At 36.9% G+C, this 12,961-nt stretch overlaps 2 protein-coding genes across 2 annotated transcripts in view; one reads left to right on the top strand and one right to left on the bottom strand.

Annotated features, from left to right (window-relative positions):
* dnah5l (dynein, axonemal, heavy chain 5 like) overlaps positions 1-2,945 on the top strand; it is an 83,410-nt gene extending 80,465 nt beyond the window's left edge. Inside the window, exons 77-79 of the mRNA XM_056450848.1 lie at positions 743-951; positions 1,039-1,260; positions 2,479-2,945. Coding sequence (XP_056306823.1) covers positions 743-951; positions 1,039-1,260; positions 2,479-2,691 — 644 coding nt within the window. The 3' untranslated portion in view covers positions 2,692-2,945. The remainder of the gene's footprint in view (positions 1-742; positions 952-1,038; positions 1,261-2,478) is intronic.
* A 489-nt stretch (positions 2,946-3,434) lies between these two features.
* cavin4b (caveolae associated protein 4b) lies at positions 3,435-10,758 on the bottom strand. The gene is made up of 2 exons (XM_056450847.1): positions 10,134-10,758; positions 3,435-5,577 (listed from the first exon to the last, which is right to left on the bottom strand). The coding sequence occupies exons 1-2, from the start codon at positions 10,497-10,499 to the stop codon at positions 4,987-4,989; spliced, it is 957 nt and encodes a 318-aa protein (XP_056306822.1). The 5' UTR covers positions 10,500-10,758; the 3' UTR covers positions 3,435-4,986.
* Positions 10,759-12,961: the final 2,203 nt, after the last annotated feature.

Here is a 12,961-nt window from a genome sequence, read left to right as displayed (position 1 = left end):
TATACTGCAGTTTTACTTCAGTTTATTGCAGTTATTTTTACTGCTATGATACTGATACTAGTATCGGAAACACTCGCCAATACTGCTAAAATTTTGGCAGTAGTATCATGGTAAAAACCATAAACCGATCTGATACCATATTTTAAAACATTATTTAAAACAGAGACATAAACCTGCTAGTGTTGCTTAACACTGCAAACCTGCAGTCAATTTTAGGGTAACGGACTATTTTATTTATCATTTTAATCTGAATTTTAGGTTTCAAATAGGTTATTTTTCTGTATTTCTTTATTTTTTGCTCTGGTTTTTATACCGTTATACTGTAAAACTTTTTTTTAAATATTTCAGTTTGATTTCTTGGCTAAACCTGTTTCAGTAATGTGCAGTAAATAATATTACTGTTGAATGTCTGATAATAAAAAATAGTCTAGTTCACTGTATGTATTTGTTTATGTTTTATTAAAGAATAAATCTGAAGCACATCGTAAATTAATTCTGTCAGTTTATACAGGACTAGTAGTATACCCAACTCTTTCTACAGATGCACACTCAGGTATCGGTTCAGTACTCTGTATTGCCGATAACCTGCGCTCAGGTATCCGAATCGATATCGGGAAGGGAAAAGGGGTATCGGAACATCCCTAGTTCTTATCCTAAATGCAGAAAAATTTGTCTTCGAAACTGAAATGTCCAAAAAAAATTCATTTTTATATTGTCACACAATACTTTTATAATCCCAAAGGGACTATAATAATGTCAGAGGATCTCCGTGATGCTCTGGACAGCATGTATGATGCCCGTGTCCCCAAGTCCTGGCAGAAGATCTCTTGGGAAGCTGCTTCTCTGGGTTTCTGGTTCACCGAGCTGCTTGAGAGAAACCAGCAGTTCCACAGCTGGACATTTAATGGTCGACCTCTTCAGTTTTGGCTTACAGGATTTTTCAATCCACAGGTGGGGTTAAAGATTTGAGGATTACCTCTTACATTTCAATTGTGTGAACGATCAAGTCTCTCCATTACCGTGTTTGCTTGATTGAAGGGCTTCTTAACAGCAATGCGACAAGAGACCACTCGAATGAATCTGTCTAAAGGCTGGGCTCTTGACACTGTCGTCCTACTCAACGACGTCACTCGCATGATGAAGGAAGACGTTACAAGTCCTCCGCCAGCAGATATTGGTGGTGTCTACATTTATGGCCTCTATCTGGATGGAGCAGGATGGGACAAACGAAATGTGAAACTGACAGAATCGTCTCCAAAGGTATTTAAGTGAACGATATATAAACATATATAACACATATAAACATATAGAAACATTTGAACTTGATAAAATGTTATAAATATGTTAGCAACACATTAAAGCATGCTAGCAACTTTCCAGAACTATAAACATTTGCAGTCATCAAGGTCAAACATGCAAAAAATCTGTTAACACATGCTAACAACTCTTTGAAAAATGCTAACAGTGCTTAAATATGCTAATGAAATTATAAATTGTTTGTGATTTAAATGTTAAGACAAACATTTTGACTTGACAACATGTTAACAACATATTAAAACAAACTAGCAACTTTTCAGAAACATAAAATGCTACAGTAGCAATTTGCTAAAAATTATAACAATAAATATGTAGTCATAAAGGTAAAATATGCTAACAGCTTGTTAACACATGCTAACACCTCTTTAAAAAAATGGCAGCTGTGTTAGAATATGCTAGTTAAATGATATATTGTTTGTGACTTAAATGTTAAGATAAACATTTTAAATTGAAAACATGTTAGCAACATATTATAGTATGCTAGCAACTTTCGAAAAACATAAACATGCTACTTGCTAAAATTATAAAAAATACTTGCAATAAATATGCAGTCATCAAGTTAAAATATGCTAACAACTTGTTAACACATGCTAACAACCCGTTGAAACATGCTAACTGTGCTTAAATATGCTAATGAAATTATACATTGTTACTAGTTAACATAAACATTTCAACTTGATAAAATGTTATAAACATGTAAGCCGCATATTAAAGCATGCTAGCAACTTTCCAAAACCACAAACATGCTAGCAACTTGCTTAAACATGCTAAATATGCAGACATCAAGTTAAATATGATAACAACTTGTTAACACATGCTAACAACACATGCTAGCTAACTAAACATGCTATCTGTGCTTAAAAATGCTAATAAAGCATTATTTAAGACTTGTTAACATGTAAGCTACTTGCTAAAATATGTACGTTAGCAACTTACTAAAGCGTGTTAGATGTTTTATAAAACATGCTATAGATATTTTACTACATGCTAGAAACATCCTAGTAACATGCTTAAGCATGTTAGCAATGGTAAAAAGTTTTAAATGCAAAGGAACATGCTTAAAAATTTGCTGTTCAGAGTTTTTTTAAGTCAACATCCCATACAATCTATATTTTCAATCCATCAAGACCATGGTACTATATGAACATTCTTGTTTGGTAGGTTCTCTTCAATCCGTTGCCAGTTGTGCATGTGTATGCAGTGAGCAGCACCACAGAATCCAAAAAGCCAGCCATGAATCTGTACTCCTGCCCAGTGTACAAGAAACCAAGACGAACTGACCTGACGTACATCTTTTCACTGTTCCTCCGAAGCAGCCAGAACCCAGACCACTGGACTCTGAGGGGAGTCGCTTTACTCTGTGACTGTAAATAAACCCTCAATCTGCTGAGCCCTGAGGTATTTTCACACATGAACAATGAAAGTGAGCGTTTGAAAAGAAATACGTGCATATTGACTAATAAAAACAGGAAATCTGCTTAATTCTAAGTCTTGCTTAAGATAAAAGTTGGTGAAAGATTATTTCTCTGTTGATACACTTGAATTTTTCAATAATATGACTATAGTTATTTTAATGTTCTTATACTTGTATTTTATATTCTGAAAGAAACAATAAAAAGCTTAAAAATGCATTATTCTTGCAGCAAAATGTATGAATGTTTTATTAAACATTTCTTAACAGAAATGCTCGTATGATGGCTCGTATAATTTACGGTACATAGATGTTAATGGATAAATTATAGCAGAGGGACCCAAACTACATGTATATAGCATGTGACTACAAATAATGTGTAGAAGTAATAATGTATAGAATTATGTATATAGTCTTTATTCATACATGCACTTTCCAAGCATATCATACAGCATAAAGTGTTAATAAAACAACAGATAATGACAGATATCATAATGGCAGTCTAGCCTTTTAACACCATTACAAGCATGTAACGACTTGTTTCTACATCTGGCCTTCTATTAAAAAAAGGTGGACAACCGGAAGATGTCAAAATTGAAAAGTGTAATACAGCAGCAACTTTTATTCTTAAAAATCAGTCTTGGTAATTACTTATACACCATAATTGCACCTTTATTTCTTCAGAAACTCTTCAGAAACCAGCTGATTGAGTTCATGTGTTTATTTAAAAATAATAATACAACTGAATAGTGATGGTTAATCACCAAGGTTATACTGCAAAAGCTGATCTTTTTTAGTTTACAAGAAAAACACAGAAAAGGCACAGAAAAATATTGATAGAAATGACTTGCCTGAACAAGTAATCAACTACAACACCTAAACTGAAAAATGTAATTCGAAACTCAACCATTGCTGGACAAGCTGGATGTCCGCTGACACCAGAATATATTTGAAGTCAAAAAAAAAAATAATCTAAATTGTGTAAATCATCTGTATTTGTGTAAATCATTTTGACCGTTCGGTGAAATTTTTCAAATAACATTGCACACGCCTAATAAATAATAGGTTCACTCAGTTCTTTGTCTTAAAAGCATTTTACCACTAAAGAATGAATAAAGGCATCAGTGTCTTAAAAAATTAGTTCTCTAATAATGGGGGACTTCTTATGCTGCGTTCACACCAGACGCGGATGAAGCGTCAAGCGCGAGTGATTTACATGTTAAGTCAACGCAAAGACGCGAATAGACATCCTGCGAAAATGAGGCAGCGCGAGTTGATCGTTTTGCGTGTTTGACACGTTTAATGCGTGAATCGCTTAAGTTGGACAATCTGAACTTCAGCGGACATTCACTCTGCGTTAACCAATCAGGATCTTTCTCTTGTAGGGCCGTGATTATGACGTAGCGCCTGTTGTTAGTGTCCCGAGGGAAAATCTTCTTACCGACACTGGACAACAGTTCATCAAACTGGGCTCGGCTCAGTCGGAAGTACTGCTGAAATCTTCCATCATCCAGGTATAGTTTCAGGAGGAGTTGATGAACTCACATAGCTGGGTGCACCTCTGAAAGGATCTAGTGGACTTAGACACGACCGTGAACGACTGTACGCTGTTTATCAGCCTTCCTAAAGCACATAAACACAGCTTTTCTCTCAATAAAATCCATGTTAGCCGTTTAGCAATGAAGCTAGAGTCACCGGGGAGACAGAAGCCCTGCCCATGATGCGAATCCTTGTCTATTGTGAAGCGAATTTGACGCGCAAATGAAGCGAGCAAACTCACAATTTTCATGCGTCTTTTTATGTTAGAATAGTGCGATTTATCCGCGCGCATCATGTCTGGTGTCACAGTATACCTCTATTATTATACATATCTGTGAAAGTAGTATCTTACCAAACACCTTTGATTTTACATGACACTTCATCCACACCCATAGGTGGCAGCGTGACCAAAAAACTAACTAGAATTCAAATTAAAAATTGTTAAACTAGTCATCTCAGTATGGTGGTTTGACATTCATCACCCTTTATAACACATAACATATGTAAACAAAACTTACCCCCACACCTCCCCCAAAAAATCAGATATTGTTTGTAGTATTCAACTTCCTCAATTCGTTCATTCAGTTGTCGCAAGAACTATCCACTGATCCACACAGGATCTCTGGTCTTTTCAGTCTTTCCACCTTCTAGTTCTCCATAATTGAATCCATATCTGTATATTAGTCTTTCTCAAACGTGCCTGTCAGGCCTGCTTAAGCTTAAGAAAGCTGCTTCATATCATACATCGGCACTTCTGTTTCCTCAGCCTTGCCCTCATCTGGACCTTCTTGTTTCTGCGTTGGCTCCGTGTAGGCCACGTCAGGACTAGGTTTACGACCCTTTGGTGGTGGGACGGGTGCTGTTCCCTCTGTGGTCCCTTCTGCTCCCTCCTGACCCTCAGCCACCGTCCTTTCCTTCTTCAGGTTCAGCTTTGCTGGTACAGTTTTCGTGATGGTTTCCTTGAAGCGCTCGCCAGACTGTTTCAGTCGTTCTCCTGACTGGCGGATTTTCTCACGTCGTTCGGCTGTTACTATGCGCTCGCCCAGCTTGTTGACCTTGGTGCCCAGGTTCTCTTTGGTCTTAGTCATGTTCTCGCGTGAGAAGGTCTGCTTCAGGCTTTCGATGCGCTTCAGGCCGGTCTTCTTTAGTTTGGCAGCAGTAGATGAATCTGCTTCTTCAACAACCATGTATTCCTCATCCGAGTCAGGGAGCGGAGCCTCTGGTGCGTCTGGGTCTGCAGCGGCATCTCCACCCGTTGCTCCCTTCGGGGAGGCTTTAGGACCAGCCACAGCTGGGACCTCATTATCTCCCTGTGGGAAGAGGATTAAATTTAACAAATTTACTATGTACGGCACATCTGAGACCTTCAATTAAATTGTTATAGATATTTTTTTTTATTATTATTAAGCATATATTTAAATAACAGCACGTACATGACATGTGAAATATACAGTATAATCTGCTGGTTTTAAACATACATTCAAAAGTTCACCCTTAGCTGATGATTGATTATAAAGCTTGTTTGGCATGCTGTCCTGGGAGAGAGCCCCGATCTTATAAGGTCCTCGAGCCTGAGGCTCCCTCCCGTATGCAAGGCGAGAGGGGAATTTGAGCTCAGGTAGATCTCAAGAACTCCCCTGCTGTAGTAGCTAATGAACAGATTGCTCTTAAGAGATAACTACTTACTAGGAGCATGTCTATGGTGCTGATTTGGATTAGTCAATTAACTTAAGTTGCATGTTTTTGGATGATGGGAGGAAACCGGGGAACCCGGGGGAAACCCACGTGAGCACGGGGAGAACATGTACTCTGCACAGAAACTTCGACTGGCATGGTGAGGACTAGAACCAGTGAGGTTCTTGCTGTGAGACAACAGTGCTAACCACTGGGCCACAGTGCCACCCATCTAGGAAAGGAGGAGGAGTAGGGTGGAAGGGAGGATTCTTCAAAACGAAGATGGCTGTGATATGGAACTTAGGGTATTTATAGTGACTTAGAAATTGTCTGATTGGTGAATCATGAATTGGCTAATGCAAGACCAGTTGTCATCCATCATAAGCATGTGATCCTCTCAAAATTAGTTTATAAATAAACTTCACGAATAATAATGAAATACAGGTAAATACAGGTAAACAACCATAACATTACCCTTAAATAAATAAATAAATAAAAAAGTGTGGTTCCATCTACAAAGAAGGTAAGGTCTCGACAAAAGAAATCACAGGGTTCCACAGTTTATAAAAATTTGCAGGGCCACTTAGCCATTCTGTTTCAAGGACAGAATTTGGTGAACTGGTGTTTATTTTGTCTATCTCTTTGTCTGTCTGTTTTGAATGTTTCCCCTAGAAGTATTGGTGATATTGAATCTGATTTGTTGGTTCCTTATATAAAAAACTATATCTTTAGAAATGTGGTCGCAAAGTTCATTGTTAGGTTAACCCTAACCCTAACCCAACAGCTCAGTATTAAGCTTCCAGGTTGCTAAATTGTTGTAGATTATTAGAGACAAAATAACTTGTAATTGGGCTCTTTTTCCCCAATCATCTCAATGGCAAAAAAAGTTAATTTAACCCGAGCAAAAAATTTAACAAAAGAAGAATTTATAGCAATCTGTATTTTGTAAAATGTTTGTATGTTGAATTAATATATATGAATCACAATTCCTTGTTTATTCTATAAAGTTAACCATACAATCATGCATTATTAGCATAGCAAAAAATAAAAAAGCAGTCACAAGTTCCAAGTTGTAGCTCTCAGAAAATCTTGGGTTTCCAAAAGTTTTTAATTACAAGTTATAAGAGGACTTGAATGCATTTAGGAACTTGGAATCTGCTATGAACGTTCTTAAATCTTACATTGGAAAAATGTAGTCCATTGAAATGTGCAAAACAAGTTAAGAAATAATGTTTCAGAAACATCGGCATTGTAGTATTTTGATGTGTTTTTCACTAGATATTTAAGATATCTGTTATTGGCAGTTACTGAGCATGAGTTTGCGAAGTGTTACGAAAGACTACACGCTAAATAAAATGGCCGTCCAATCAGAATATGGTTTTAGAATCACTTTTAATGGCTTACCAACTTAATAAATGTAGAGACAACTAAGCATTAGTAGAGATGTGGGATATTGTCTATGACATGTTGTTTTTAATTATTTGGTATATCACCCATTTAGCAGAAAATAAAAATAAACACCACTGTAAGATTTTTATAACGCATTAAATAGTTCCTGAATGTTTGCACACAACCCAGCCTGATCTCACGAGAAAACGTAACTACTTTACGTTTTGTCAGTTTAGTGGCTAAATCGTACAAATTCTTATGTGTTTAGTCTAATGAAAATGTACAATTTTGAAAAGGAGGCATCGCAACAAAAAAAAAATCACCCCTAAACCCAACCGTCATTGGGGTATGTGCAAATCAGACTAAATTGTACGAATGCATTGCAGTGAGATCACGTTGGTAAAACTATAGAATCCAAGTTGTACAAGGACTTGAGTGCGTTTTGGAACTTAAAATCTGCCATGAATGTTTGTAAATCTTTATGTTGTGAAAAAAATGAAGAAATAAGATGGACATAGCAATAACATTTCGGAAACATGAGAATTGAAGTCTTTTGATGTCTTTGTTACTAGATATTTGAGATATCTGTTATTGGCAGTTACTGAGCATGAGTTTGCGAAGTGTTACGCAAAACTACACAGTAAAAGCAATCGCCATCCAATCAGAATATAGTATTCCAGAACAACTTTTTACAGCTTACCAACTTAATAAAAGTCGAAAGACAACTAAGCATTAGTAGAGATGTGGGATATTTGTTGATAATTGTTTATGTTTTGTCAGTTAATTGGCTAATTTATATGAGTTGAGTTGTACGAAATTGTACAATTGTAAAAAGGAGGCGTGGCACCCAACCACGCCCCTAAACCCAACTGTAATTGGGGGATGAGCAAATTTTACTAAATTGCACGAATGATATCGTATGAATTTATACGAACTAGCCACTAAATCAAACATTTACGAATTGCTGTGAAATCATGTTGGCACAATCATGACATAAATGTGATATTGATTCTACACAACATTGCAACAAGCGAGAAGTTACGTTTTACCAGTTTTATATTTGGCTAATGAAAGTATTTACAAACGACTTTTTAAACTAATTGTTTGAATATTTTATGTATAATGATTTATTAATAAAGACAATTTGTTGAATAGTTGAACCAAGTGTCTAATTTATTCATGACAGGCCAAAACCAGCCAATGTTACCTATTAAAAATATACAACTTTTTTTGGATCAGTATCGCACACCTCTAATGCTTCAAAAACAGCAAAAAATATAGAGTACTCGAACAGTGGCTTACAATTAACTTCAGTTAATCGATTCACAGGCTTTATTTTAGAAGGTTTTCAAAAAGATTTGCAAATAGAAGAACTAGTGTGCTGTTAAATAACACATACATACCATTCACCTATCATAGACCAGTATGTTTAATCGCTATGAAGCAAAATAAGTGAATCAAATTACATGTATGACCAGCATTCATGGATTAAAGCCAGTTAAGGTTGAACCGCTCTTTCCATGTCCCCGCTTCTGAACAAAATACACTTTTTTTTTTATTCAAAAAAGTGTATCGCTAACAAACTACCACTGTTCAATTGGTGATTAAAGACTCTGTCTGCAGCTTTTTTCACCATCGCTCTGTCGGACGCGATAACACTATATTAGGACATGAAGCTTCAGTGCAGCTCTCAGAATAACCCTGAACAAATCTGTCAGCTGTTCTGCTCGGTTCAAGAGATGATCAAATCCATGGGCTCTCATTAAAACTATGATTGCTTCAAAAAAGAAAACACCATTACGCCTACACTGGTTGCTCCAATGTCTTAAAGAAAACGCTCCTTTATGGGAAATGAAATACTTGTTTCCTATAATGCACCTTTAGAAGAATGATTAAATACATTTAAATGTAGTTTTTCCAATCATAATGGTTGTATACTTACAGATTTAGTCTATAAAAATAGAGAGATATTTAAGATTTGATTTGATTTGTGTTGTAATGTTGGTTGGTCTGCTTTACAAATACACTGGAACCAAATATTCTCAAGTTATTTCAAACAAGACACAGCATATCCAGATTTAGCAACATTCCTCGATGATTTCATAATTTTCTGCACTCAATCTTAATCACATTTCTTCCATCTAGCCTCATTTAAAACAACAGCAAGGCTTCGTAGTCCATTCTCGAAAAACTCTAAAGAGTGAATATTAATTCGTTTTTACTCCCTCATGGATCACATTACGCACTTTATCTACGTATTATACCAGACATCCTGCCACATATCAGATAAAATGGCCGCCAACCTAATCCTCTATTCTCAACGGGGACTGGCAGAACATTCCTGCAGTATTGCTTTTGGCAGCTGGCCACGTGACCTTCTAGTGTATTGTGATTTATCTTGGATCATGCAAAACTTTGCATCCTGTATTTGATGATTCATTTTGCTCAAGTTGAATTGTTTAAAAAGTAATTAAAGGTATACGAATATGGTTTTTTGATTCAAAGAATTAAGGTGCAGTCTCATTTACCAATACTTGCCTAATTTTAAACGAGTCATTCCAATGGAAATCCAGGTGCATATGCATATGAGTTGACTCATTTTTTACTTGATTTACAATGCCGACCAGCAGAGAGCTGCTTGGTTTGGCTTCTGTGTGCACTACGTCAGCTTTTTTTGCCTCCAAAATGTCACCACATATTTAGGCCTCATTTAGAGATCCAACCTTTAAATGAAACCCAGAATAACCAAGTCCAAAAGAAACACTCATATTCCACTAAAAGTGAAGTGATTGTCAATTTTTACCTGGTAGATGACCACGCGAAACTTGTTCTTATTCAGCAGCTCAACTTGGGTTTCCTCCACCTTCTTGACTCGAACGTTCTGCTTCTCCACCCGCACACGGACGTCCTTGATGTGGCAGCTGACCTTGCGTGTTTTCTCCAGAAGTTTCTCCACGGTGCCACTCGTGGCCGTGTGCTCCTTCGTCAGCTTGACAACATCTGCTTGGATGGTCTTGACAGTGTTCTCCAGCTCCAGCTGCCTCTCCTCCATTCGCTGTTGGCAGGCCTGAACATTGTCTATGATCCCGGACACCCTCTCCAGCAGAGAGAAGATGTTCATGGTGCTGGGCTCGTCCGCCACACCTGCCAGTCCCAGTTTATCAGCCATGCTTGTCCTTGAAAACCAATGAGGACCAGAACTGCTAAAAGTCTCAGGTCCTGCTTCGGTGGGTTTCTCTTTTGGGATGTTGGGTTATGGGGTGGGACGTTGGATGTTGTGGGGCCGTGGTGGGCCCTGGGAGACGCTCGGATAGGACGGACTCACCCTCAGACAGGAGCTTCATGGACGTTTTGGAGAATATAGAAGCTCCACCCTTGCTGTATATCGGGAACGCAAGGTTCAAAGGCCAGACACAGAGGGAACGACTGGAAATAAGGGCAGAGGGGTTGGAAGAGGGCACCACACCAACTCACTGCGTATTCGGTGTATAAATATCCGTCAGTAAGGTGACACCCTGTCATTTTTAGAAGATGCGTGTGCAGCTGAGATAATGGAAACCCCCTTCAACCACTTTAATTCTTTTACAGAAAGCTTATTTTATTAACAACAGTAGGGGAAATAATAGTATTGCTGTGTCCCAATTCATTCTGAAAGTATGCTTTTGAGTGTGTACCAAGAGTATGCAAGCTTTGGGACATACTACTTCCTTATTAATGGACCGTTTTTTTGCTTAGTTTTGTGCCCTGTCAATCATCTCGACACATCGTTCACCTTTCTTACATATTTAATTTCCTACCATATTGAAGATGCAGCAGCATATTATTCCATTTGCAAGTATTTCAATCTGAGAAATCTACTCGGGTGTTTGCATAAGTATGCATTCAGAAGTTATTAACCAAACATGTCTTTTTAAGCAGGGTGCAGATTACAGAGGGGTTTAAGGCAGATTGACCCCTTAACTCTTGATCCCCCCTGAAAGACATCAAAACAAGACATCAGCTATAGTTATAGACAATAATTTTCTCTGATTTTTATTTTAAATAATAATGTTAATAATAAAAATAAAAGATAATTTAATTATACATTTTACCACCACTATCGTGGTTCATACCATTGTGAATACACAATAGAATAATAATAATCAGTGTATGTGAGAAAAATACTAATTCAACGGTCTGATATACACAACGTCAAGTCAAATAGCTGTTTGTATCTAGATATAGCTCAAAAGTAAAGTCAAATTAGACATCGTTTTTATAGTTTAATCTAAAGTAACCTCTGAAATAGATAATCAGATGTTACTGTATGCACCCCCCTCCATTCGACAATGTATAATCCGTACCCTGTTGCAGAATAAATATAACATTGAAAATATTAAATAAATATACACTCCAGAAGGATAGATATTAACAGTCATTCTAGCATCTTTAACCAAATATTTGCCACATATCATTGGTCATACACCTCTGCCATGTTTGTAGTTTGTTAACACTTTTTACCCATGTGTGGCCAATATTACAAGTTAGCTTACACACTTCACATTTCTACCAGAAATAGTAGACCATTGTAACTTAGAAATACTCATTTCAATATACTCTGATCAGTGGTGGACAGAGTACTGGAAAATCATACTCAAGTAAAAGTTCCATTACTTGCCTAAAAATGTAGTGCAAGTAGAGTAAAAATATCTGTTGTAAATGTTACTTAAAGTATGCATAAAAAGTAGCCCTTCCAAAAGTACTCAAGTAGAGTATTACGTTGTTAAAAGCTGATGTGTTTACCTGTAATTTGTGCATGTGTGTGTAAAGGTAACATTCTGTAGTGCATCTAGTTATTGCGCTGCAGGCACACAACATCATATGACGTTAATATTAGGTTAGATTTAGGTTGTAATGTCAGGTGACCAAAATTCAATGTCTAACCAGCGTCTAAGAACATTCGTTATTTTGATGTCCAATAACTACGTCAAATGACGTTGATATTTGGTTAATTTTAAGTTGTTAGAAAGTGACCAAAATCCAACGTCAAGCCAACATCTTAAACCAACATATTGTCATCAACTACTGACATTTATTCATCAGGTATGGCAACCAAAATCCAACATCTGATAGATGTCATAGTGGTAACATCCACATAATGTCAAGCTGTAATATCATTAGACGTTGATAATTGGTTGGTTTTAGGTTGGACATTGACGTTGGCCTGACATTGAGTTTTGACGACAACCAGATTTTCATTTCTAAACATAAATTTCTAAACATCAATCTGGCATCATGTTGGCATCTTTTGTCTGCTGGGTGTTTAGGGCCATTTCGGTCATCATACAGTAAACATTCGTCATCTTCTCATCAGTAACATGCATCTAAACAATCTCTGGGTCAATGCGTGTAAAGATTTTGAAAATCTTCTTGGACACTTTTAATGCTTTGTCTAACATAAAACATGTCTTGGGATAGTTCATTATGATGCGATTTACCTTCTGTAAGTGCGATTCGACAGGACAGGAATCACAGGACTATTTTTTACTGTCTATGGGGATTAGAAAAATCAAAGTAATGACTGCAGGTTGAAGAAAAAATAGTGGAGTAAAAGTACAGATACAGCACTAAAAATGTACTCAAGGCAAAGTA

The sequence above is a fragment of the Danio aesculapii genome, chromosome 24, assembly GCF_903798145.1.
Source record: "Danio aesculapii chromosome 24, fDanAes4.1, whole genome shotgun sequence".
NCBI lineage: Eukaryota > Metazoa > Chordata > Actinopteri > Cypriniformes > Danionidae > Danio > Danio aesculapii.
Note: the sequence above shows the minus strand (reverse complement) of the source record. Positions and strands in the feature narration are given on the sequence as shown.